This window comes from Balearica regulorum, chromosome 1 (genome assembly GCF_011004875.1).
Source record: "Balearica regulorum gibbericeps isolate bBalReg1 chromosome 1, bBalReg1.pri, whole genome shotgun sequence".
Lineage (NCBI taxonomy): Eukaryota > Metazoa > Chordata > Aves > Gruiformes > Gruidae > Balearica > Balearica regulorum.
The window spans coordinates 121463466-121490307 of NC_046184.1; the positions used below are offsets into that span (position 1 = coordinate 121463466).

A 26842-nucleotide genomic window follows, 5' to 3' on the forward strand; every position below is an offset into this window, starting at 1 on the left:
TGGATTACAAGTCCACATTGTATTTTGTTACCACATTGGGTTCACAGCTGAGGTACCATAATTGTAGTATGGGAAAAGTTGCTACTACAGCACGGCATTTCTCATTTGCTATATTCCCTTGAGTACCATCACCTAGCTGGCTGTGTTTCTGTTATCACATAAATTGATGCTATTTTCTTCCTAAAAAATGGGTAAACCCTACCAATACAAAGCACACAAATGTTTGTATTTACCACTGAGGTAAGCAAGCTGTACACAGAAGCTCAAACAAACACCACAGTTGTGAGGGAATGCAATGCTGCTCACGACAGAAAAGCACTTCATTTTGGCATCTTCAGCTCACAACTAGGTCCACAGACAACAGTAATTAATTTCCTTTTTTCAGGGCTTTTGAAAAAACAATGGTTCAGTTTTTAGCATGCCTGGTAGCCAAAGACAAGGTCAACTTGCAGTTCAAGTGAATCTGAAAGCGAATTTTGAAAACAGAATCCATTACACGCTACAGAATTTAAGTTTTCTTTTATTAGAACAGAAAAAGAGAGGTGAGAAATAACAACAATAAAACTGGAACTTGGGATGAATTCTGACACAGAAGAGTTATGAAAAGCAACGAAGCTTTCCTCACAGTATAATTCTTAAGGATGGACCAAAAGGATTATTTACTACTGCAATAAACTATAAATTATCAATGAATGAGATGGCTACTTTACTCCTTATATACGGTAAATAGATAACCTGGACCATTTCGGAAACCCATTATCAACAAAATCCTACTGAAAGAAATTAAGTCTGTCCCATCTCTACCAGATCACCTAAGATTGTATTTGGGCAGCTAAACCCTAACACATTTTCCCAAGTATTATTTTAGTTGGGTTACCTAATTTCTGAAAAGGACTTTGTCAGAGGAACTTGGGCTTGACTGAAAAAACCTCTGCCAATCTCCAACAACTCTTGCAGCATAAAAATATAGGAAAGACGTAAGCAGTTGGTGTCATAGAGCTCTTCTATGCTTCATACTCAAGTATTTTAAGATCTTCAAGTAGTTCTTTTGCAAGTGCTTGCAGATCTGCATTGCGGCTCTTTGACAGCGCAATGATACGCTGAAATGGCAAAGTATCCCGCATTTCAGAGGCTGACTTGGCTAATACTTCTGGCTCCAGAATCACAGACTGGAGGAGCCGCAGAGCATGAAGACAAACTTCTGTATCCGGGTCTAAAAGCGGGGGGAAGAAAAAAATCCAGTGCTTATTAGAAGCAAGTCCAAAAAAGTAGCATTAAAGCTCTACAGTGCCATTCCTCACGTCCCACCAGGCAGACAGGGAATAACTGAAGTTTCATAATTCACAGCTGCCATTTGGTGCTGGCTGGCTCTAGGAGAAACCTGAAAACACCATCTTTGTCCTCCTCAGTAGCTTGTGCTCAGCAGTGTTTGGGAGGGAGAGATAACCAGGAACCTTTCTCTTGTTTTTCAAATGTTGAAAATGCTATAAATCAGGGAATTTATCAACTTGAATTTATCTAGTCGGTAGCCAAGATGTACTGCTGGATGCAATCTGATTTAAGAGCAGAACAAGCCACATCCCATGACTATTCAGACTTAAAAAACAAACAGGCCAACTAATCAAATCTGCAGTAAATCACCAGGCTTTTCTTTAATTTCTTTTTATACAAGCCTTCAGATTTCTTCAAAGCTCAATAAAATATTAATCTTTGAGTAGGGTGTAATCTGAGGACACGGGAATTGTCCAAAACCAAACAATAACATCCATTTTCCGATTTTCTCTGCAATGAGAATCTTAGCTATTGGGCATACTGGACAACTTCAGACATTCAAATCAGCATTTAAAAACCCCAATGATTCGTGCTGCACACCCCACAGAAGCGGCCACACTGATAGCACAGCCACTCCTATTGCTGCTGCCTGGGCTGAAGCCTCTAAGGAGTCTCTTTCCATCATCATCTCCAGCAGTACCTGCAGGTGCAATTTTCTGAGTGATGAGCAGTCATAACTCATGGAGAAATGCTGCAACTCAGCCTCACAGACAGCAAGACTTTATGTCCAACTTCTTGGGCAGCAACACTTCAGTGAATCCTTTTGAAAAAATTTGTTTTTTTCAAGTTTTGGTTTTCAGATTTATACTGACCTAATCAAAATATGACTAAAAGTGTTGAATTTATCCTCCCATTCCTTCCATTTTTGTCTTCATGCCTGCCAGAGTTGGGTTTTTTTTTTAATTCCTGGGGGGGGGTTGCCAGATATAATGTTCAAACTCTGCACATACCACCTGCCCCCTTTCTCTATACTTAGTGTTATTCTATGTTTATTCACCGGAAATAGCAGCAACAAACCATAGCCCAAATAGGTAAGATGACAGAAGCTTGGGGGAGTGAAATCTATGTAGTTCATTACAATCTTCCTCTGTGTGACATTACTCCTCCATGAAATAAAGCCATTAATACTTTTAATGGCCTGCAGTACTGCTGGGAAGCTTCATATATGTGAGAAGTTTTAAATCCCTGGATGAAAAGTGCTTTGTTATAAATACTGTTACAGGCATCTATGTTACTATTATCTGCAAGTGTTTAAAGGCTGTAAAAAGTAAAGAATTGATGAGGGAAGAAGTGTTAGCAGGGGAGCTAACAAAATTACGATCTGTAGGAGATCAGGAAATAATTTCCAGCTTGACGAGCAAGAACATTTTCCAGTAAGAGCAAAGAGGTTCTAGGACGAATCTCCAGCAGCAGCCAGGGGAGCTCAATGGCTTCAGTTACTCAAATGAAGAACAGATTAGGCAATCAGGCATACAGCAAAGGAAGGAAATGATCCTGCACCAGAAGATGACTTAATACACATTTAACCTCTGATTGCCATTGTTTTGCATGTATTTTGAGATGCTTTGAATTAAATAAATATATATGCCTTAAAATATACTCCCTTAGGATTACATGCGGGTTTGAGAATACTACTTATTATGGATAATCATGTTTTCTAAGAAGACTTAAAAAAAAGACCTAGAAGTCTCATCTCTCCAATATGATTAGGAATTTTTTCTACAAACCTTGTCTAAAGAAAACTAAGAGGAAATGTAAGGAATCTTCATTATTCAGCATTATATTTATTTCAATAGCTTCCAGACTTAGTCATTTCTACACTAGCTGAGTAACATTTTGTTTGTACAAGATCAAAAAAATCCTTTAGCTGTAATCAAATCACTGCATCATATCCTCTGAACAACTAGCACACACATCTCTCCAACTGAAATTTCAAAACTACAATCATTATTTCTGGGGAATAGGGGAAGGAATCAAGCTGCTTGCCTCAGTTGGAGATCACAAGCATAGCGTAAGCCTACCACCATTATAAAATGCTGATGCAATTTTAACAAGGTGTTGAAACTGCTGGAGTTTGCTGACGTTCTGCTAGCTGCCAGCACTACCGTTTGATGTCACTGGCTTTCAGTCACTGACAAAAGCAACTGATAACGTGGACAGATTTTAGTCACATCTGTCATTAGCACCATGGTCTCAGATGAACTGTTCCCTACAGCAGGGTTTAAGTAATTGCATTACATCAATGCTAAACAGCTTATCTACAATTGGCTCCGAGTTGTGTGAACTCAATTTACACATGCCCCTACCATTCCCTGGCCACCTGAATGCAAGATTTATTACCAGCAAGCTGTTTACAGCTATGTCTATGTACAAGAACAGTATTTCCAAAGCTTCCCACCACGGTCGTAAATGTCATTCAATTACTGTGTGATTCGAGCATGAAGGGGCGACCCGGCACGCCCCCTTTCCTTTTTATGAACCTGTCAGACTACCTACGTTCACAGCAGGTCTAACAGAGAGAGCTAGGGCCACAGCTTGCCCCATGTAAGATCTCTTTGCATTGCCAATGCTGGCAGAGCTGAGCCAGTATCTACAGCAGCAGTTTTCTGGACATTTTCGTAACACCGATACGTCTGGTGAGACAAGAAGCATCGCAATAAAGGCACTGTGAGGGAAGGAGCAGGGAGACCACCATGGCAGAAAAAAGACTTAAGTTTTGCTGCCACAATTCTTATGGACACAAATGCACTTCCTCTCTGCAACATATTTGCCCCAGGTCCTGTATAATGGCTGGGTTTGCTTCAGTCTCCTCCCTGGCCAGGTGGCTGCTCTCACATGGAGTTCAGCTAACCACAACTCCCCACTCTCCCACAGACACATGCTTGTCACACTTTTATCAGGGAAATCCTTCAGAGAGACTCCCAGGGTCAAGACTGAAACAGCAATTTGGTCCCAATTTGCCTGACCTTAGGGGCTGCAAGTGAAAAGGAGCTTGCACAGACATCACTCTGCAGCTGGCAGATTTGTGGGTGAGCTATTAGATATCTTGTCCAGCTCCCATCAATCCTAGCTTGGGCTTCTGAGGATTCCCACAGCAGCTACTGAACGAGAGTAACAATGTAAGAACAAAGCAACGCTTCAGTGGCAGATGCATTTACCAGAGTTAAGGTTTCTTACATATATTCACAAAAGGAGAAACACTGTGGTCCTCAGGAGAACAGGAGTCTGCTGTTAGGCAGGGTGAGGACCTAGTCAAGAAGCTCCTGCTCAGATGGCAAGGACAGCCACACTGTGTCCAGCCGCAGCTCCATCTGGGCAAGTATCCTTCACAGCAGCTGCTCAGAGGAGAGTATGGAAAAGGGCAAACGTTCAGTAAGACTTCCCCCGGCCACTCTTCCAGCCTCTCAGCTAAGCGTGCTTCAGGGACCTTCTGCGTCAGAGCTGACATCTTCGCATTTAAGAAAATGGATGTGGTCTTAAAGGGCAAGAAGGGCAATCCTCTTTTTAAGATTAGTTTCATAGCCTGAAGAGTATGAAACTGTTGAGCACTTGAAAGACTGGTAACTGAGGTTTTAATTTACGAAACAAAATTTGTTTTAATACAGACACCAGTGTATAAATAGGGGGGTTCTGTTTGTCCAGATGTTTTTAAAATAACGTGCTGCCATGCAAATAACCTGAATTTTCAAAAACTCTCACAGCCATAACCAATTCAGACAGAAAAGCAAGGCATTAGAAACCTTCAGGGTTAGTCATGAAAAGTAAATATTGAAGGTTGCAGGCAGCATTAGCAAAATGAGAATGTGCTTCACACAGGCATTTATAATAGAGACCGTCATTTGCAAAGAATTTGGATAAACAAGGTTAGATTTCCGTGTGGAACTGTGGTGGAGGAAACTGAAGGGCATGATCTAAAATTAGTCAGACTTCTCTTGTTGTCTTTTGTTTAATGAAGTACCTGGAGCAATTTCCCAGCTATAGATGAGAAATGTCACTGACATAGTGTGGAATTCAGAAAGACTTTCTCACGTATCCAAAAAGAGCAATTCTTTAAACTGCACTTAAAGAAAAGTGGGAAAAACCAAAATAAAGATACAGGATAGTAAATAAAAAACAAACAAACAAAAAAACCCAGAGAAGAGCCTAGACCCTTTTTTGCCAGTACCTATTTGTTGGTAGGTGTTCTATATGATCAAAAATGAAAAACATAAATCTAGTCTTTATTATTAATACCTGAACTGCCTGTGTCTTCTTATTCTTCAAAAGATCCTTGGCAGAGAAAAGTCCCAGTCTACGCCTTTGGGAATTACAGAATGAAAGTCTTGTTGCATCTATAGATGTAAAGCCCCAGAAAAAAAATTGACAAATCTTAGGTGAATTTCTACCCAAAATTATATAGCTTCTTTTTCTATTGCTGAGGACAGGGTTTCTGCAAATCTGAAAGTTATATGAAACCCTTACCAAGACATCAACAGTGGGACAGCAGCTGATGGAGGAAACTAAAGCTGCCTATTTTCTCCAAGATGGGAACAGCTGCTCTGCAAACAAATGGTGCTCCACAAGAAGAGAACTCTACTGATCCCACAAGCTGCTCCATGGACAGAGTCTGAGTCATCATTCATATGTTTTATGCTGGCAGGAGGCTGGGAAGGTATAGGCAGGCATAGCTGATACCTACGCAAGAATACAACAGCTATGTAAGCTACCAAGAGTATATCCTTCAGTGATCAGTGTTGCTTATTAAAGGGTGTCCATCTTTTAGATGGTGTTTAAAAAGGCAGAAATAAAAGAAGAAAAAAATTGCCCATCTCATGAAGTGCTAAAACTACAGAGATCTGCATCACCTTCAAAAAGTGTGTCAAACATTTGTTTTTCTCCTATTATCAGTATAGCCTCCAGCAGAAAGAGCTATTAAGAATTCTTGTTAGCGAGTGTGAAGTCATATCGGCTCATCCAGATTTTCCAAAGACAGAAGGACAGACGAACTCAGTTTGCTGTTAACGTTCTTACTCCACTAGAAATCCTTATTAGATTTCTCCTCCTTTCTCTTCCAATCCGTGTATTCAACGTCAAGGCATATTTCTGTCTCTTCAAAAAGTCTGCTAGACAACCTGAATCAAATCCCTCTTTGCTTCAGATACAACAAAGAGAAATAAAGAAAATTGAGTTAATTATTTCTTCTCTTCACTTATTGGGAAGGACATTCTTCTTCAGGGGCAAGAAGACTGGGCAGAGACTGAGAATTCAGGGATGGGATATGAGAGATTTTATCAGCTGCATACAAGCCAGTGGAAGAAAAATTGCCTTGAATGTATAGGCTGAGGTCACAGACACTTGTAGACTGACGATGGAAAAGCAAACAGGATGATTCTCTGAAAACAAAAAAAAAAAAAAAAAAAAGTTGAAGGATGATTTCTGGGGCCTCTCTTAGTGGGAATGCTGTTAAAAGCTTACGGAACTGTGGAAAGCTGAATCATCTCATAAGCCTTAATCAAAACACTCTTTGAAGAAGCTTCCTGCAGGAAGGCAGCATATGCAGGATACCCTGCCAGCAGAGTGCAGTGCTCTGCTCTCTTGCATGGGAAAAACTGTTAAGACCTTACGCTGTAGCAGCTCCAGGTGTTTATAAGCTGAATCACGACTAGCAGAAGCTGAAGATGCTGGCCACAGAAACAGGAGAGCAGCAAGAGTGGGAGGAAGCTACTGAGTTTTGCAAGTTGAAACATTTAGAAATAGACTAAATGTGCAGAAAACTACAGAGATCTCATACAAAATGATGGGAACAAGATTGGGTCTTGGATCTGACCTCTCATCTGATATACAAACTAGTCAGCCCTCTCCCCTGACAGTAAGCAGACTTCCTCCAAAGCCAGAGATCTGAACCAGCAGATGTGGTTTATCTGAAAATCCTCCTCCTTTGCTCTAACTGGAGAACTTTATTATCAAAAAGTGAAGGAATTAGCCAAGCTCGTCCTTCCTTCTACAACCCAGGCATACACAATGAACACTTCCAAAATGCAGAGTTGCCTTTCCATTTCTTATTTCCACTAGCAGCTATAATTGTAACTGTGCCCCATTTCATCCTCTTATATGACCTAAGAGCCTTCTTCAAACAATAGACTGCATCAAACAATTAGCTTCTTTGTGTTATCACAACATTTAGAAGGGCACATTTGGGAAGAGGGGTTTTGAGGGTGTTTTGGGTTGGGGTTTAGGTTTTTGTTTTTTTTTTTTTTTTGCTAGAACAACAGCTTATGTATATATTAGCCAAACAAAGTGAACGGGAAATGTGGACTAACATATGTTAAATCTATAAGCACAGCAGCACAGAGAACCATGTATTCAGTGTTTTCTGAGAATACAATTTTTCTCAAACTATATTAAAAAAAACCTTAAAAAACTGGTGTTTTCCAACAGTCTCACAAAGATTACTTAATCTTCTGAGATCTCAGAAGAGACAGCCTATGGCATTGGAAAGCAGGAAATTATTTGGTGAAAAGCACAAGTACCTGCATTTTCTGTAAAATATTTGATGGAACTGTGAGCAATACAAGTAGCTTCCAGTTTACCAGCCCAAATCAAAGCTGTTCGAAAACTTCAATATCAAATTAATTCCTTGACAAAGCAGATGCAACGTCTCTCGCTTCAGCTGCCATTAGCATTTACTAGTTGTATTTTAGCAGGGTTTTGCATAGCAGCACAGTGTGCCAGGATGACTAACATCCCCAGTCCTATGAACTGCACACCAAAATCTTCTCACGGACAAGCCACAAAAACGTGAGAAAGCCAAGACAGAGCAACTTTAGGAGCAGTTCATAGGCAGGACGGTGTCATGGGTCTGTCCTTACTGCTGTCCTCACTATCCCTTATGAGCTGTGCACACAGCTGCCAGCCAAGTCCAACGCACGCTGACAACGTCAATCTCTGCTGGCTCCTACGCAGGGATTTGAAGCCTCCAAAAAGAGCAGAGCCTTGATGTCACTCATGTACCTGACAAAGGCAACAGAAGTCCTTGACGTCCTTGAAGTCCTGCACTCGCAAAGGCAAAGCTGGGAATAGTACTCAAGCCCTGCAAGCCCAAATCCTATTAGAGCCCAAGGCCTGTCTTCAGCTGTAGAAAGGGTTACTTTTGCCAGGGGTGAGCGTAGTTACAGAGATTGGCTTCTTTCCCCAAAATCTGTCAGAACACAGTTACATTTTCTTCTGCTAAATGGCAGTGAACTGATACATAGTTTCCCCTCAGGGTTTATTTTAAAGTTGATATGTGAAAATACAGGTGGCCTTTTTTAATCCGCTTCATCAAATTTCTCCATTCCTTATTTTTAATTTTACCATCCATAAATTTTATATTAATGGAGTATTACGTACAGTGCCAAAAATGTTGTGGGAAATGCACATCTTCTCCCTCTAGCTATTTGCCATTTTTGTTTACTTTTAAACTTACAAAGACAATACATAATCAGGTTACAGATATAAATTTCAGTTTTGTTATTTGCAACACTTATTGCCAATCTACAATCCCCAAAGTCACAATATACAAGGTTCTTAGAGCAACTTACCATTCAATAGCCACCATAGCAAAGGAATAAAACCCGGACTTTCACTGATGTACTTCAAGCCTTTCAAGTTGATACTCACATTGTAAAGTGACATTAGCATTAGCCTAGAATTGAAAGAAAAAAAAAAAGTTATGTCCTTTGACTTCTTTGCATGTTTTAGCATCTTTTGCTATTTATGCCAAGCATATACTGATGCAGAAGCTTATTTTAATGATTTATATTTTGATAAAAGAGACAAGTCTTATATTATATATAGGCAACATTGTGCAAAACCTTGTTTCTACTGTTAAATCACGTATTTCAAACACATGGAATAATATCCCATACGAGAATAAGAAAGTCTCATCAAATTCCATGAGATTCCTTACGTGAAACGTGCAAAACCAGTACCTGGCTTTATGTGACCATACGACCTACACAACAGAGCTTTTGTAGCGACGACCCCCAGTAGTCTGACCGTCATCTCAAGTAAGCTGGCTGCCCTGACAAACAAAAGGGCCACTAGGAAACACAGAAAGCAAGACTGTGTACTGAGTACTAGAAACGACGTCAAAGTCTCTGCACTATTGGTTGTGCAACACCGGCCTTTCTGGGTGCTGGCCCTCCAGTCAGCTGAAGCACAGACGCATTACTAACGCCATTCTCTCAAGCATCCTCCTGTGCCTCCTGCAAATGGGAAGACACACAATATACAGCCAGCATACAGCAAACACCAACGCAGTCTCTCTCCGCTGGAAGGGGAAGTTACTAGGCCTACAGAAGCATTTGGAAGAAGGGGACAGGCCTGAAGGAGGGAAAAGGAAGGCATTAGTAGACCCAGTTCAGCTCAGCACACTCCCTCCTAAACTAGACTCGTCCCTTCTGCTCTGCGTGGAAGGCAGAGAGCCGGCTCGCTCTGCCTGCTCTCCAGCCCCTTGCAGTCAGGCAGGACCGTCGAGTGAGACCCTGCTGTGGAAAAAAATGACTGCTTGTCTCTTAAAATGTCATCATGGACTCTCCTATTTACTCTGCCTTCAGGAGTCCAGATTGATTACGTTCAATGTACAAGTGGAATTTTTTTTTTTTTTTAAGTCAGTAACACTGGAATTCAATTTGGCTGTAAACTGTGCTCTTGTCTTAGTACAGACATCATCAGGATCACACAGGCCAAATGGTACTCTCACTCGCACCTCATCAAAACTGTTCCCGAATAACATTTGGGCCCACTCAAAGCTTTTTTTTTTTTTTTTCTTTCCCAGATGGTGATTTCTTTTGGTCTTTTATAATGGTCATTAATGTTGAAGGAGGACAGAAACAATATCCTGTCTTCCAGGCAACAGAGGAGATCTGTGGCCCGGCAGCTAGAAAACATTTCTTTAATTGAGCATTGAAAAAAAAAAAAAACCTACCACAAAACCTAAGATGACATCTCTGACAAACCAAAACCAAGACCATCCCTTGCACGTCAGTGTGTAAACAACAAAATACAAATACGGATAGCAACTATATGTTCATTTCAGTCACAATTTCAAAAGCTTCCAAACCCAGGATTTCCTAATTTTTCAGCCCCCCAAAACAGGAAGTTCATTAGTCATTCTGGGGCTGCGTACATCACAGGTTATAAATTAAACCAAAGTCTCAACTTTTCTACAGAGAGAAACCCAGGTAGGCTGGAGAAGGCTCTGCATTTTAAAAGGACTGCTCTAGCCTGCTGATCGCACCGGCTTCTCCCACAGTGGCTCACGCTGAAGTTACTGCAAACATGAAAAGCTTCAGTACGATCGGTAACTTGCAAAATCTGAAACCCATCAGGGGAAGGGGGTTTGGCTACTAGCACCCCCTCAGCCTTAGCCACGGCAGGGCTGAGGTAACTTTGTAAGGTATAGGAAACTGCATACATAAATGGCAGCTTTGCTTCTTTATGCAGATAAATCTCCTGGGTTAAAATTCACTTCTAGCTGCTTTCAACTGCCAGACAAGTATGGTGACCTGGGGCTCAAATTGAGTCTCCCTTTCCAAAGCCATCCAGAACAATCAGTAATACTCAATGCAGAGCATTTCCTCTGGAATAAATCTTCAGTTTCTGCTGAACTAACTCCTTTCAAATGTTCGATGTTGATGTTGTTATATCATCTTCTATGATGATGATACAAGATTTTTATGGTTTTGGAGGATAAAACCTTCTTTTTCAGCTAAGCAGATCTCAGTGGGCTTAATGCAAATTATTTCGGTTTCCCTCTAACTTCCAGTAGGAAAGGGACCTGATACTCAAAATCAGAAAGCATCCAGAAAAAAAAAAATCCCCACTAACATTAACATGACAAACTAATGTTCAGTTTCTTTCAGAATCAGATCACTGCTGTACTATGAACTTCCAACCAACAGACCCTTGATGTTCCTGAAAAAAAGAGCCATACTCTGAAGTCAGAAGTTGTCTTACAAATTCTTTCACCCTTCTAGCGATGTTCTCCTGCCCTGCCTTTTACACAGATCATCTTTACAGCTGTGGAGTAGCTGGGGGGATACAGCATTAGTGCACTTTCTGATGTGCTATGATGGATGCTATTACTTTTTATTTCTTTTTGAAGATGATAATACGCAAGGCAATCTTCTGGACAATGAAAAGGGAAGATGAATGAGCAGGGCTCCTGTAACATTTATGGAACTTGTCATCATACCCACTCACAGCTGGGTGGCAGATTGCATACAAAACCATTACAGAGAAAGAGGAACGGGCTGGAATGTTCTTCTCCATTCTAGGGCCAGCTTGGCTGCGGCTCACTCTCATGACTGCAATAAACCTGCATGTCACTGCACCGCCACCATTTCCAAACAAAAAGGTAATAATGTTATTCCAAATGGACTTCACATCTCATATCCTATTCTCAACTTCTCATGACTTAAGCTACCATGCCACCAGCAGACTTTCCAACACTCTCTGTGCATACCTTCAGAAAGCAGGAAAATAAGTAACCCACTGCAGGCTAAACTGAGTAGTAAGAGGCACAACTTACATTATGAGCTGCAACACTCTGAGTTTGATCACCTAGGCTCTTAAGCAGTAGGAAGAAGAAACACATACAGCCTCTGCAGCTCTTACTCAGCTTCCAGAACCCAAGCCCTGACAAAGGAGTACAGCCATAAATACCTATGAGCAGCCAGAATGAAAATGATCAATAAAACAGTATCTTATAATGGGAAGTGTTAAAGAGTTCTTGACAACATCTTTCATCCTTAATCTGTTTGACATTTGCAGTTAGAAATAAAGTGACGTAAAAAGATACTGCTATGTTTGTATTTTTATTTCACTTGTTTGCTTTGTGCAGACAAAAGGGACTGGTGGTAGTGATCCAGGGAAGTGCACTGGTTTTGGAGTGTCAGAAGAAGACATAACCCACCCCACAAGCCAATGTAGTAGCATAGTATTACTAATTCAACACACTTACCTGAGCACCACATAGAAGCATTTCCAGGCCCTTTATACCACCTTCACCTCTAGTACTTGCACATTTTAATAAGTATTTTTTTCTATAATTATTACAAAAGTGCTTATTGAAGCTAACCTGATACATGTAATTACTGGATAAACAATACTTTCTGGGTTTTTGTTTGGTTTTTTGGTTTGTTTTTTTAATGTGGACAGGTTTTTTAATTATGCATTTCATAGTCTTCCTATTCAGGCAATCCAAATTTAATTAACATCTTGTACTACTGTATCTGTCAATGCTTTCTTTAAAATCTAGAACTAAAAGTACAGCTAAAGCCTCTTCTTGTCTGCTTAATACATAGCATTAACACATACAATGTACCAATACGTACTAAAGTACGCATTTTTACTGGCTACTTTCAACTGCTACATAAGCAAAGCTGAATATTCCTAACAATTTAATTATAGCTATGAAAAATTGTGTTAATGTTTATTGACTGCCTAACAATTACAAATGTTGAATAAACCCTATACCAATGAGAAGAAAACCTAAAGTCTTTCACACCGCTGCTAGGTCAGAAAGGCAAAGACACCCATGAGATTTCAGTCCCAGCACTCATGTAGATGCCTTGGATATATTTATTACATACTCATGGACTACAATGGATATTGCAGCAGTGCTGGAATAAATGACAGCTTTTCCCTGTAAATTTCGTATTTATATGCTGGTACAAGTAAAACACAGGATTACTAGAAAAGGAAAGAGAACTCCTCTCCCTATCAGCTTACTTTGTTTGATACTGCTGTGTATAGAACTAGACTCACAGTTTCCCCTGATTTGTCACACAGTAAAGAAAAATACTTTTGAAAATAAAAGCTAGAAAAGAATTGTAAAACCTCAAAACTGAGCAAAGGACAAACATATATTTTCCTTAACTGATTAAAGTTGATGATGTCCTTCCATGTAATACCATGGTGATGTTCTGAGAAAAAAACATTGCATTTCCAAAATAATGTACAGACATTTTCATCCATGAGATACAGTTTTAAAAATGTGTCTGTGTATGTACATGTATATAAGTGTGTGTGTAAACGTTATTTATGATGACTCCAGAGTCCACCTATAAAGAACTTTGCAATTTCACTACAATTTATGTTAACTATCATATCCTTATCTCGCAATTGTCTTTCATTTTTGTACTGCTTTATGCCCCTTATGGTAGGGAGAAAAGGGAGTTATTCTGACACATCTGCTTATGAAAACATTGATTATTCAAGTTTAAGAAGCAGCTTATGTGCAGAGAACAATTTAAAAACAAACCGACCAACCCCCAAAACTCTTTTATGCTGGGCTGGGAGAGTGTAAAAAGAGATCTAGTGTTAACAATGGGTTTTAAGAACTGAACAGTGACAAGACATGTAAGGAGCTCATAGACAAAAAGGAACCTGACCACGGACATGAAAGACAGACACAGGGGAACCATTTTGCACTAAAGCATTTGAGCAAATTAGGATCTCTCATTCCACAGCAAGGTCATGAAGAAATCTCCTTTCTGGCATTTGCTCTAATGTCATAACACAGCTTTTTTTTTTTTTTTTTTTAATCAAATGGCAAGTTCAGAACAGGAAAAAAAATTGTTGGTTCTGTGGAACATCAGAAAACATTATCACTGTACTGAGTTCAAGCTACTGTAACATATGCTTAACATTTCTCACTTATCAAATACCTTGTGCAATCTCTTATTTAAGCTTCACTCAATTTGTTAGCCTAAGAGGCTGGCCCCTGTTGAATCCCTAGCCAATTCACAGGATTGCTTTATGTATATTTTATGAGTATTGCTGTATGGCAGCCAAGTTTATATCACCTTCTTCTGCAAAGCAGGCAGATTTTAAAATATAATTAAAAACCACCCAAAACATCAATTCCAAAGGAAGGCCTTCAAATTCAATTACATTGTCAAATTACATTAATACAATCTGAAACAATCAAAAATAATTTATCTGAACCTATAGACACATTTGCTTGGAATTCAGACTGTGTGTTTAGGAACACTTTCCCTCCTTCTCTCAAAATAAAGCCCTTTTGTGTTAATTTTTTTTTTCTGTACAGATTTTGAAACAGCATAGGTCCTCTTTTCATGTTTGGGTTGGTTTTGTTTTTTGTTACATAAAGGAAGGCACAAATTACTTTTTCTTTCTTAAGTTCAGATTCTCATACAAATCTTTTAGTTGGGGCTTTACAAAAAAAACTCCACCACTGTTGCAAGAGTTAATTACCCTGTTTTGAGTGCTGACCTTCAAGCCCAACACTTGGGAAACACAGTAAATCACTGACATCAAAGTATCTAACCACTACCTACCAGCACAGGTTATTCAGCTTCCTGATCGCCACCCAACAGGGAAAGGCAAAGCACTTTCAGGGGGCAACTCGTTCCCCCTAACACGGGCTGAGCGAGCGACCATCTGACAGCACCATCTCCTTGCACTGACTGTGAGAAGGAGCCCAGACAGTTAGCAGATACTTGACATCCAGCTTTCTGATAGCTGAGGTTAGGCAAGATAAAACCTATCCAAAGTTAAAGTTGAACCTGATTTCATGCTTATCACGTACAACCTGCCTGAATGCACGCACAGACGCAGTCAAGTTACTGTGGCTGACAGGGTTACCATTTGTCAGCTGAGCTAGGACAGCTGGCTTGGGAATGAATTCTTAGTGTGTGTTTGTCCCATTCATTAAAAAAAACCACCACACTGGCTTAAGCCATCTTCATGAACACATTAACCAGGTGTATGGGGCAAGTGCTCACAGCTTAGCGGATGAGCAAGTACTCGTTAAGGCACGGTAATTTGTTCAGTCAAGGCCATATATCCTCAGTTTGTAACAGCTCTGAGAAAAAGGCAAAGACAATAGTTTATTTAATCTCTCCACCAGCTGGAAAGTAGAACTTTTCCAGCACCTGAACTGAGTAACATGGCCTTTTCTTTACAACGCTGTATCACAAGGTCCCTTTATAGGCATTACCTTTTACAAACACAAGTGCATAGTGCTTCTGGCTACTAAGTAGCATAAACTAATTTAATTTTTGCTCTTAGCAGATACATAACTCACTTTCTTCACTAAGCAAATGTAACATTTTACTGCCTTCATATTGGAAGGGAATAAATATGAGTCCATATTTCCCACATCCTGTTTTAAAACTTCACCTCTCGCCTTCTTTATCTGACCCTCAACTCACAAGCCCCTCCTAAGTAGAAAAGTGCATCACCGCTCATCTCTACAATATTATGGTGCTTAGGAGACTTCCAAAGAGACACAAAGCCTGGATGAAGCTAGCCTTGTAGCCAAGCCTAGTACATCTGCAAGGAACACTACCGTGAAAAGTTTCCAAAAACTACCTTTCTTCTCCAGGAAAGGAAGTAATGGGAGAGCGGGAATACTACTGTCATCATTGTGACCTTCACTACAAGATAATGCATTCCACCATATCCATATCCACAAGATAATGCATTCCACCATACTGCAATGAAGCTGGTGAAGGGTCTAGAGCACAAGTCTTATGAGGAGCAGCTGAGGGAACTGGGGGTGTTTAGCACCTGGAGAAAAGGAGGCTGAGGGGAGACCTTATCGCTCTCTACAACTACCTGAAAGGAGGTTGTAGCCAGGTGGGTGTTGGTCTCTTCTCCCAAGTAACAAGTGATGGGACAAGAGAAAATGGCCTCAAGTTGTGCCACGGGAGGTTTGTATCAGATATTAGGAAAAACTTCTTCACTGAAAGGGTTGTCAAGCATTGGAACAGGCTGTCCAGGGAAGTGGTTGAGTCACCATCCCTGGAGGCACTTAAAAGATATGTAGATGTGGTGCTTAGGAACATGGTTTAGTGGTAGACTTGGCAGTGCTAGGTTAAAAGTTGGACTTAAAGGTGATCTTAAAGGTCTTTTCCAACCTAAACAATTCTATGATTCTGTGATTTGAAAGGAAAAAAAAAAAAGTCATCATACACTTTAAATTTGGTACAGAGTCCCGGCTTCATGTCTCCCAGGAGGTGCATCATTGTGTCCAGTAATTCACGACTTGAACTAACCAAGAACTCACGGCCACATGCCAGCGCAGCCACATCTGTGACAGAACACAAAACATCACCATAAAAATCATGTTTCAAAAAAAAGTTTATGCTAATTATCTGGACCACTAAAAAGATACATCAGCTGTGAAGAATGAACTATGGCATCCATATAAACTTCAAACTATATTCATCTACATAGCAAATACTCAAGCAGTAAATCATACTGGTCAAACTCCCCTCATAATTCTACTTTGGTAATGAAAATAGTTATTCAAAATGGCCAGTGTCCTAATAGTGACACAGTGAATTATGAAACAAAAGGTTGGATACATCTGCAAATAACGGGGTACTGAAGCAAAGCTGACCATTGCACATCCCATTTCAAAGAAATGAGATTACAGATTGTTTTACAACCGCTTCATCCAATATACCTGGCACATAAACCCAAATCTCTTGTGGACATCTACTCAAAAGCTCTTTTCTTACCTCTCTGCAAATGCTGCATTATTCACACACAAACCAAAAGGCAAAAATATTTCCAAAGACTACTGCTCCCAAGTAGATTTTCCTTTAGTATTTTCCCTTACGCTTGCCCCATACTTCAGGACATCTTTATGTGCAAGAGGTATCTTCCAGCAACCCGAGCTTCTTCATACTGTGCAACTGGCCAAGCCTCCTCCAAAAGCGTGAAGTGCAGTACATGTAATAACTAGTGACAGAACCTGGTTCCCTGGTTACCTATTCTGGGTAAGTCTGGGAATCTGCGGCATGATACAAGTCTTCCACTTTCATGCAGCCTCAGGTTCTCTCTCCTATGCACGTACACCATGATGCCTTTTTTAACCTCAGAGTAAGCAGAGGCACTATGGACACAGCATATAATTAAAGACTGTTATCGCAATGTTTGTGCACACTGGGCTGTGCTAAGACTGCACTGAGAACTTCTGTAATGGTGTTTTCTAACCTCTGAATACTTGGCACTTCATGACCACCTCCTCAGTGTTCCTTTGATACCACTTTCTAGTGTAATACCACCTCACAGTGTAACTAGGAGGATTAAATTGGTACTTACTACATTGTTCATCTGACTGTATCCTTTATCACCTTTGAGTTTCAGCAACCTCCCTTCCCAAATTACAGAGACAAAGAAACAAATCTTGGTAATATAAAATTCACTGGCAAAATATGTATCGGCTTCAGTGAAGCAAGATTTTATTCCACCATCCTGATTCCTCCTCAGGCAGAACTCCACCACCTTTTCCTCCCAGCCTTTTAACATTTTTTTTGTTCAGACTTTACTTTTGCTATGCTTTTTTTTGTTTGGTTTGGTTTTTTTCAGTGAAGCAATTGGAGAGAACTGGATTTTGCCTTGGTACGGTGGCATAATGCGTCACATATTGCTTTTTATTACAATCTTTAATAACACTCCAACACTTAAAAATCACACATTCAAAAAGCTGTTAATGCAAGATTCACTTATTTGTATAGATACCCACTGTTTCGTCTATCTTGTATCACGTCATTAGTGTCATTTTGACAGCTGCACAGTTTCACAAAAAACACAGATGATGTATCAACCCCACTTCTCACAGACTTCCAAGCCAAGGGCAGCCATACTAAGATAGATCTGTGGCTTTCTACTTGTTTTCTGAGCCTAGAAAAAAATGTTTAGTATGGAAGTCAGTTTTATTACCTTTTACTTCTCTTAGCACTATGGACTGAGGACAGTGAAGATGGGGGTCCATCTGGCAGCAACAAAATTCTTAAGCAGTTTCAAAATGCTGAGCACAGACCTTAAGATGGGCCTCATCTACTCACATCACCTGCGATTCATACATCTTCAAGATGTCAGCACTACTGGCAATTCAGAAAGTAAATTGCTCAACGTATACAAACTAAAGGTGAGCATAAACAACTAGTAGAATGGTCCTTGTTTAACTCCAGATTGAACAGAAGTGTTAGGGAATTTCAGAACACAATGGCTCTTACCCATCTAATTCTTAACTGTGTCACAGGCAGTACAATGCCTCACAGAATTGTCTATGACAAAATCTGCTAGAACCTTAAAAGACTAGAAAGGCACCTAAGATATCAACAGTGACTAAACACCTGACTTTGAAAAAGCTGTATTTACTGCAGCACATGTAAGGCAATATAGAAATTCCCAATACGCATGGAATGCTATTCTGAGATACAACATTAACTTACTTGTTACAATCCCTGCCAAAGCTAATACAAACTGATTTTCATCAGAATCCAAATCCTGCTGTTTCATATCTTCACTTAATGACTTCACAAAGCTCTCCATGGTCTGTGCAGTGATTGTGAAAAACTTTGCTGCTTTACTCTGCAAGTGCGGGGGAGAAAAAAAAAAAAGAAAAATTATACACACCACAGCAGCTATGATTATTAGATGCTACAGTAAAACAGGACAATCTCCAAAATTACAAAAACATTCAGTTACTTCAAAAAACCAACAGAAAATAGCAGGCATGCATTAAGTGACATGGTTGATCCTCTAATATTTGAAGCCATTACCTCAGAAGAAAATGGGAAACTACTCAATGCTACATTTATTTATAAAACTAAACCACTGCAAATTTACCTCCTAACCTCACAATAATATGTATATCAAACAGCAGAATTAAAGCTTATTTTCAAAAGTGAGGATATTATCTCTTTGCTTTGCAATAGCTGTACCAGGTGTTCCACATTTACCTGGGCTATTACACCACCTTTTGTCAAAACCCTATCCAGCTGAAGACTGGAGAGCAGCCTGACATAGTGATGAATTTCTTAAGAAACCCAATGAATTACTCAGGATCCAATTGAATTCTGCTTTTTTTCCTAACAGGATCCATTAATGGCTCGAAACAGGATAGAGAACAACAGGCTAGGTAGAAGTTCTTTAGAAAAGGAAACTGAGGTCTCTCCTGGGTCACAGGTTGAATTTAAGTCAGCAATAACGATCACCACACCAGAGCATACAAACAGGAGTACAGCCTGTAATTATGTTACACAATCTTCTCTCAGCTGGAATACTGCTCCATTTTGGAATACCCACCTGGTACAAAGCTCAGGGCAGGTCAAAGAGCCTGGTCAGAGGTGCAGACAGATCCACAAGAAAGGACGGAGAGAACTGTTTCTGTTCATTAATAATTCTGACCTGTAAAGCATTGCTGGAACACTGTTTCATAGAGAAGATGCTGGTTTTCATAACAAAAATAGCATAGCAGAGAGCCCATAATGCCAGGTTTCCCAGTGTCCTTGATAATTTTGCCGGTTGTTTCAGGAAGCTTTTAGTCATTCCCAGCAGTGCCCCATTGGGACAGCCCAAGACATGCCTGAACTTTTATTCATTTTGCAAAGTGACTGAAAAATTTTAATATTTTGTCAAAACTACTGCTTACACAATATGTGGAAAGCTACTGGTAACATTTATTTATTCCTCCACTGCTGCACATGCACCATATCAAAGATGTACAGTTCCTGTGGGGTGACTCCAGCAATGAGGCATAAAAAGCAGGGTCAGCCAATATTGAGTACCTTCACAAATGATACTGTGGTCCCAGAATAACAGGAATAAAATGATCACAGGGAAAGAGAATGGGGAAAAAGTGCACTTCTGCATGTGCTGGGTGTATTTTTTATACTTCCATGGACAGCACTCCTCAAAAATAGCAATTTTAACATAAGCAGCAACTATAGTTCAAGAAGCAGAGGGTGTGAGAATAAAGGAAGAGCCTACTATAGCAGGCTAGTATAAGTTATTATGAGAATATGTATTCACATGGGAACATAATAGAGTACTAAGCAAACCAAGTAGTTAGTAAGTTGTACAGAAAACAAGCAAAATCTTCTATTTGCCAGTCTCTTGAGGTGCCACTGGTGTCCTCTCTGCTGAACCTTCTTTCCAAACAGCCATTAATTAACTAGCGGTGAGGTCTGAGGAGCTGCAGAGTCCAACCAGGTTTATAAATAGAAAACATTACGTACTCAGCGCAGTCTCTTATTAGCTTGACAGTATTTTCATGGGACTGAAGAATGTCTCACCCACAGACACTGAGATAAGGACAGTTCTGAGAGCAACCATTAAGGTGCTCGAGCTCAGATGGTGCAACGAACCCTTTGCTGCCCAAGTAACTCCTGCAGGAAAACATCAGTTAACATGCAAAATTGCTGCCATAAAATATAACACCGTTTGTCACCATAGCAGATAACTGAAGTAGCAGAGCACCTTGTAGGATCCAACATTTCTCAAGTTGAAGCAAGCCTTGATGTTGTTCTGAAATCAAAGCTTCAGTTTGTGCTTCCATGTGAGAGCCCTGTCATGTGGATATCTGGTTGATGTTTTTTGAAAGACATCTAAAACAATCTCAGGGGAATTAATTTCCTTCTTTTTGTGGCACATGCAAGTAGGCATCTTTGAAAACTCTCCCTCATGCTGCTTCTCTGGATGCTTCTTCAAGTTGTCTCTAGAAACGTTACGCATGGGCAGAAACAGTGGGCATCTCTCCCCCACTGCCTTGAAAACTACTTGTGTTGCATTTCAAATCTGCTGCCTGAGTTTTGACTTTCCGAACCCATAAGGACACAAACGGTATATGGGTCCCAAACGTCATTTCAGTCAATCTGCATTATAGAACCGTATGAAAGACCTACTTCTGTATCTGTACAAAGACAGGAAAAAGCTTGAGCATTGTTCCCTAAAGCATGAAATGATTTTGAATTGATGCCACCCTCCCCACAGGCTTAAATATGAGCAACAGTTTCAAAGCATTCTTGATGTTCTTACACATTTCTGTAGTTCACAGCACTTTCTCAAGGGGGGGGGGGGGGGGGGGGGGGAAGATGCTACAAGCTGTAAAACTTGTCCAAAAATAACCCAAACCAAAAACTTTGTATGACAAATCTCCATCATCTTTGAATAACCTGACTCATTGCCAGTTGTAATCTGTGGTTGATGCAATGCCATACGATCCATTTATGTTTTTCCTAGTAGTCTTGTTGCAAACCCAAGCACATTTCTTACCATGTTATGTGTACCATCACAAGAAAATGATGCCCAAAAACGTTGCTACAACCTTCAGCAGTTTGATAGGCTCTAATGATTGCTGGGAATTACTATAGTAGAAGTATTTTGCATTTCTAACAAACCTAGAAACAAAAGTATTGCATCTTCACAGTTGGGCTTTTTACCCTTATACAAATCATCAGGTAACAGTTTTGGTTTTACCTAATTTACTTAATTTTGATTCTTAAGACTACTTTCAACAAGGCTTCTACTAATTTTACTCTCACCTTGTAGAAATACGGTCATTTTCATCACTGCTAGCATTTTGTTTGTGGGAAACAGACCATTTCAATACCGTTTCACAAGTCAAACAACAATGGCTAGTCACTAAATATTGTCAGCTCTTACAGTTATAAACTGTTCTGAAAATACAGAATGTAATTTTATACTGGTTTTGTTGCTATGTGGGGGCTCTGTAGTACGGACCTGCCTTTTTTTTTATTCTGCTTTATACAGTGTTTTTACTGACTTTTTTTCCTTAGTAACTGCTACTGCTTGGATCTTGAATCATCAGAAGTTATCACCAAAAAGTATCACTGTACAGCTTTCTAATATCCAATATGAAGTTATAACTGTATTTTGGTGCACCCAAACTGGAAAACCTCTTACAGACACACTGGTTTACCACTTACTATAATGAACTAATCCTATTCACTAAGCTGTTCATCGTGGTGCTGAAAAATCAAGCCAGAAGACACTGTGGCATCAGTTCACGCAGATTAAATACAACAATTCCTTCTCACTTTGACTGTGACAAGATTGAAAATCATATTTTTATCAGCCCTGTTCCTCTGATCCCTCTTAATTTCATCAGCTGCACTTAGCAGTGAAAATGTGTTAGTTGTAATATTACTATTGTAATTAACTGTTGTTGATTTGTAGTGGGTTTGGTTGGGTTTTTTTGTTTTGTTTTTTTTCATATAAGCTACCTGTCCACCTTTAACATTGAAGATTTAGTAAGATTCATTAGCAGCTAGGCTCTCTAAATTTCCAAGAGTCATGTAAGTATTAAGGCAGCACAAAGATTTAAAGAAGTTGAAAATTAGTGGATCTGTCTTCCTTCCATGGAAATAGTTCCTCCAAGCTCTCTACAGGCATGGGAACTGCTGCGTGCGCCCAAGAATTATTTTTTTCTTCTGTTAGCTTGCAAAGATATTTACATTGTGCTAGCTGTAGCCTTGCTTCCAGTTTAATTGTGTGTGGTCAAAAACAGATAAACCTTGTTGATAACATAAGAGTTAATTACTGCATTTATTCCCAGCCTGCTTCGTAACACTTCATAGTTCCAACACTTCTTAAATGAGAATGGATGGTTCCTAAAGAATGTACAATTCAGAAAACATTTTTGCTGTCCAATTAGTTTCTGAAATATATCATTATATTAAAGTGTGTTACAGAGCAAGGTCCTTATTTTAAAGGCCTAACAGGATTATCACCGATAAGTATTCACCTGCCATACTTACTCCTCCTAGAATGATTTTAACAGCTTCCTCATTGCTAGATACACCCCACAGCAACGTGCACACCGCTGCACCCATTTCTGTGCAATACTCTGCTTGCTGCAGGAGCTGCTGCTTGGCCTCATTCAGCTGCTGGCGGAGGTCTAGTTTCTCCTGAAATAGCATAAGGAAATTTTGGTTGCACTTAGTATCAGCCAAAACAAGTTTCTAAGTTAAGGGACAGAACAAGAAACAACATCATGGCCATGTATGAAATGGGGTGAGGGGAGGTGTAGGGTGGCAAACTCACAGCAGTTGCAGATACAGACCTTCTCTCCTGAGCTATATCTAAGTAGTAAGTACATTGTGGAGGCTGACAGTAAGCAGAAGCCTGTCCACAAGGTCAGACCAAGTGACCCGCCGAGACCGAGTGGCACCTAGAGATGTCTGATAGGAGGGTCTGCTCCTCCTAAGCAAACAGCTACACGTCTCTTCGAGAGAGAAAGGATTTCAGCATCAGCGGTCAGCCTTTCCAGACACCTTACAAAAGATACTGGAAACATCTTATAGGAAGGGAGGGTTGCTTTGTCTTTCAAAACAGACTTCTGCCTTAGCTAACATGGTAGAGTTGCTTCATATCTAGGATAAATACTATTATCTCTTCCAACTTTTTTCTATTGGCATAATCCTGATCAGCAGTGGCAAAGTAAGACAGGGTCTCTGGAAAAACACACCTAAGGTTTGAAGTTTGGAGGGCCTTTCATATCAAGAAAGCCCAGGCACCATTGTGCAGCCATCACCAAAGCGAGCTCCTCAGTCATCCCTGCCACAAAGCATAGAGAACAGACCAACGCGACGAGGACACAAATTCAATTTGGCAGTACTATTTTCCAGTCACGTGGGAAGTTGGCTAGAAGATTATCATGAGATTAGGTATGATTCTAGGTCTCACTGGCTTCCTACCAACTGCCACAGGGGTAGTAAAGCCGCTGCATTTCTCAGTGTAGAGCTAGTGCGGACAGTGAGATCAAGGCAGGGACACTGCAGTCTGTGGCCTCTCAGGGTGAGTAGGGGCTCCCTGCTAACTCCAAGTGGGGTAGTATAAGACAGTGCTGCAGGGAAAGAGAAAGGCCAGTCAAGAAAAGTGATGCTAACTCAAGTACTAAAAGAAAAAGAGAATCACAGATCACTGTCAAAAGAACAGAAGGATCTTGTTCTGCCCATTTTGTGGGCACGGGCTTTTAAGATTCACCACAGAAAGCACCCTCCTCAGCCCAGCCTCCCTGTGTGCTCAGCTATGTGGATGAAGTGTGGAGAAGTGAGAAGGAATCTTTTCTACGTCAATTTTCAAAGCAAGTAAGCAGAACAAAACTTTCAACCATGTATTCCTGTCAAGATTTTAAAATAAGTATCTTATCATTTCAGGGGTTCACCTCAATGTTTTATGATGAGGGTTTGGGAAGAATATAAATGTAAACTCATCTGAAAATTTATGTAACGTGATACCAACCAGTACAAAGCTGCTTGTACTCTGTCATTAATTACCTACCCAGCCCCCTGTATCACACGTGACAGCCTGATTTGCATTGCTTTATTAGGGAACACACAGGCTAGGATTTGTAAAGTTCAAATTAAATTTATCAAGCAGATTGCTGTGCATATTTACTCTCTCGAGTCTCTTTCACCTTATAGTTTAATATATGCAAAAGATTGACACTTGCTGCTGATTCCCTAGGCATAGATGTTCCAGGAAAAGTCTCTTATTTCTTAATACTTTGACTATTTTTAAGCAAGTTAGTCAAATTTTATCTTTTACATAACTGACTGCCAGACCTATCAAGTGTTCTGCCACCATGTGCATCAACAAAATGTCCACAAGCATCTTCCTGTCTAACCCCTATATTGTCCCTGTCTTTTCTGCACTGTTCTTGTCTTAAGAAAATGTATCTTTTAATACATTTTATTTGCATTTGGATGCTAATACTGAATAATAAGACATAAAACTTTAATACCAAAGCTAGATCCCCCAACAAGGATGCAAAGCCAGCACAAGAAATGCCAGAATTTTTAATAGATCAAAAGCAACATCAGAACAAAGATACGAAGCAAGGAAAACAAAATAGTACATTCAAGAGCCAGGAAAATAAACAAAGCCTGCAAAAGCAAATAACCTAGCTGGAAGCAACACTCCTGAGAGTTCGTATCACCAAGCAATCACTGTGCTATGCAACACCACCATCTTCAGGAAAGGGTCAAGGCACGAGAATTCAGCAGTGCTTAAGTACATAACTATGAAAAGACAGACAAAGAAGACATTAGCCAAGAATAACATGTACACTTCAAGTTTTGCTCAGGTTCAGAAAGCACAGCAATTCCCTAATCAGTGATACAGCATTGCACAGGAACTTTGGAATGCAAAATGTTGATTTATGATCCCTTAAGAAACGTACACTGCTTAACTAGAAAATGCACCTATGTTTGTTTCAGTCAATTGTTTCCTTTTCCTTCAGAAGATATATATGTAGAAAATTCAGAAATACACAAGGATGCCTACAGCAGAACAGCAATCAAATGAAAAACCCCATGCAAAGTGATTAACAGGAACAAAAATCACACATATACATACACCATCATCTTTTATCCCGAAGAGCTAAAGGATGTCAGAACGTACATAAGCACAAACCACTCAGACAAATACACCTTTGTGGCATACAACAGAAGCCATTTAGACAACCAGTGTATACTGCACAACAGCAAAGATATGAAGAGAAGAGCTTTGGTCAGGAACACCAAGACAACTACTATGCTTAGTAAACCATCCATGCTTTAAGAAAAACTTTCGTCCAAAAGAAATCACAAACCTAAATCACCTGCCATTTATTCTGTCATGTTAACAAGAATAAAGGGTGGGACCCACTTCATTAATATCTAAAGCAGCAACATTAAATCTTACAGAGATTTTATCCTGGATGCTTATACAACTAAATATCTGGGCGCACAGCAAAAATAACCATGTACCTATAGCCGAACCGCAATACCTATCCCAGAAGATACTTATTTTGAAGTAAGGAATACCTAGATAGACAACTATTCCATCACACTTTACATCCAAGTCAAACTTTATTCCAGAATGACTTGTCCAAGCAAATGTGCCCTAAAACTGCATGTCTGAACTCTTCATTTATTCCTTTTCAAAAAAGAAATAATTTCTGTAGATTCATCTGTCATTGTGCAACCCCAAGGCTGGCAGATGCTAACTCTAGAACCCGCACCCCTCAGAAATTAAGTCACTAGTGTGTGTGATCCTATTTGAACCCCAACGGCTTCACAGAAGACCCACAGTCTGAGAAGTCAGGGTCTTTGCTATTCCTTCATTGTTAAGAATTCCTTCATTGTTAAGAATCTCGCCTCTCATAATCACCAAATACAATATTGACAGAGCGAAAGGATCCCTGTAATTGTTCTTTGACTCACAGCTGTACATGGCAATTGGATCAATAGGTGCATTGAGAAAGACTATTAAAACTAAACAAAGGTACACAGCTTACAGCAAGCCAAGAGAGACCAGTTTCATTTTGTACATTGTGTTGCTCACATTGACTTCTTTGAAAATATGTTATAGTTATATTAAATTCAGAAGAACTGATTCTGTGAAGGACTTTTTGATGCCAGCCACACCACAATCTTCCTGAACACCTGATGTTTCACTTCAACATGTTAACATAAACAAAATGCTAATTGCTGATTTTTAACTTTACAGACACCAAAACGAACCCTGCTAAGAAGCCCGTAATGCAACCCCATAAAACGGCACCTCACACAGTATGGAAGTTAAGAGAGATCTACGCCATTATGCAAGAGTTAGGTACCTAAGCGGGAGATCAACTGTCAGTCGGTACCTCTGTTTGCACACACTGAATAATTTTTGGTACTGTATCGTATTATATTTTGACTAGTTGTAATATTGA

The 26842-nt window shown here is 39.9% G+C and overlaps 1 protein-coding gene across 5 annotated transcripts in view; it reads right to left on the reverse strand.

Moving 5' to 3' along the window:
- Positions 1-26842, reverse strand: part of HSF2BP (heat shock transcription factor 2 binding protein) — a 45676-nt gene that overhangs the window by 11093 nt on the left and 7741 nt on the right. For 3 of the 5 annotated variants that reach the window (XM_075773163.1, XM_075773154.1, XM_075773190.1), the window contains 5 exons: positions 22899-23048; positions 18570-18708; positions 16297-16414; positions 8892-8995; positions 549-1213 (listed from right to left, as the gene is read on the reverse strand). In XM_075773163.1, coding sequence (XP_075629278.1) covers positions 1005-1213; positions 8892-8995; positions 16297-16414; positions 18570-18708; positions 22899-23048 — 720 coding nt within the window. In that variant the 3' untranslated portion in view covers positions 549-1004. Of the gene's footprint in view, positions 1-548; positions 1214-8891; positions 8996-16296; positions 16415-18569; positions 18709-22898; positions 23049-26842 lie in introns of those variants that run through there. The other 2 variants (XM_075773172.1, XM_075773179.1) reach the window with 2 other exon arrangements.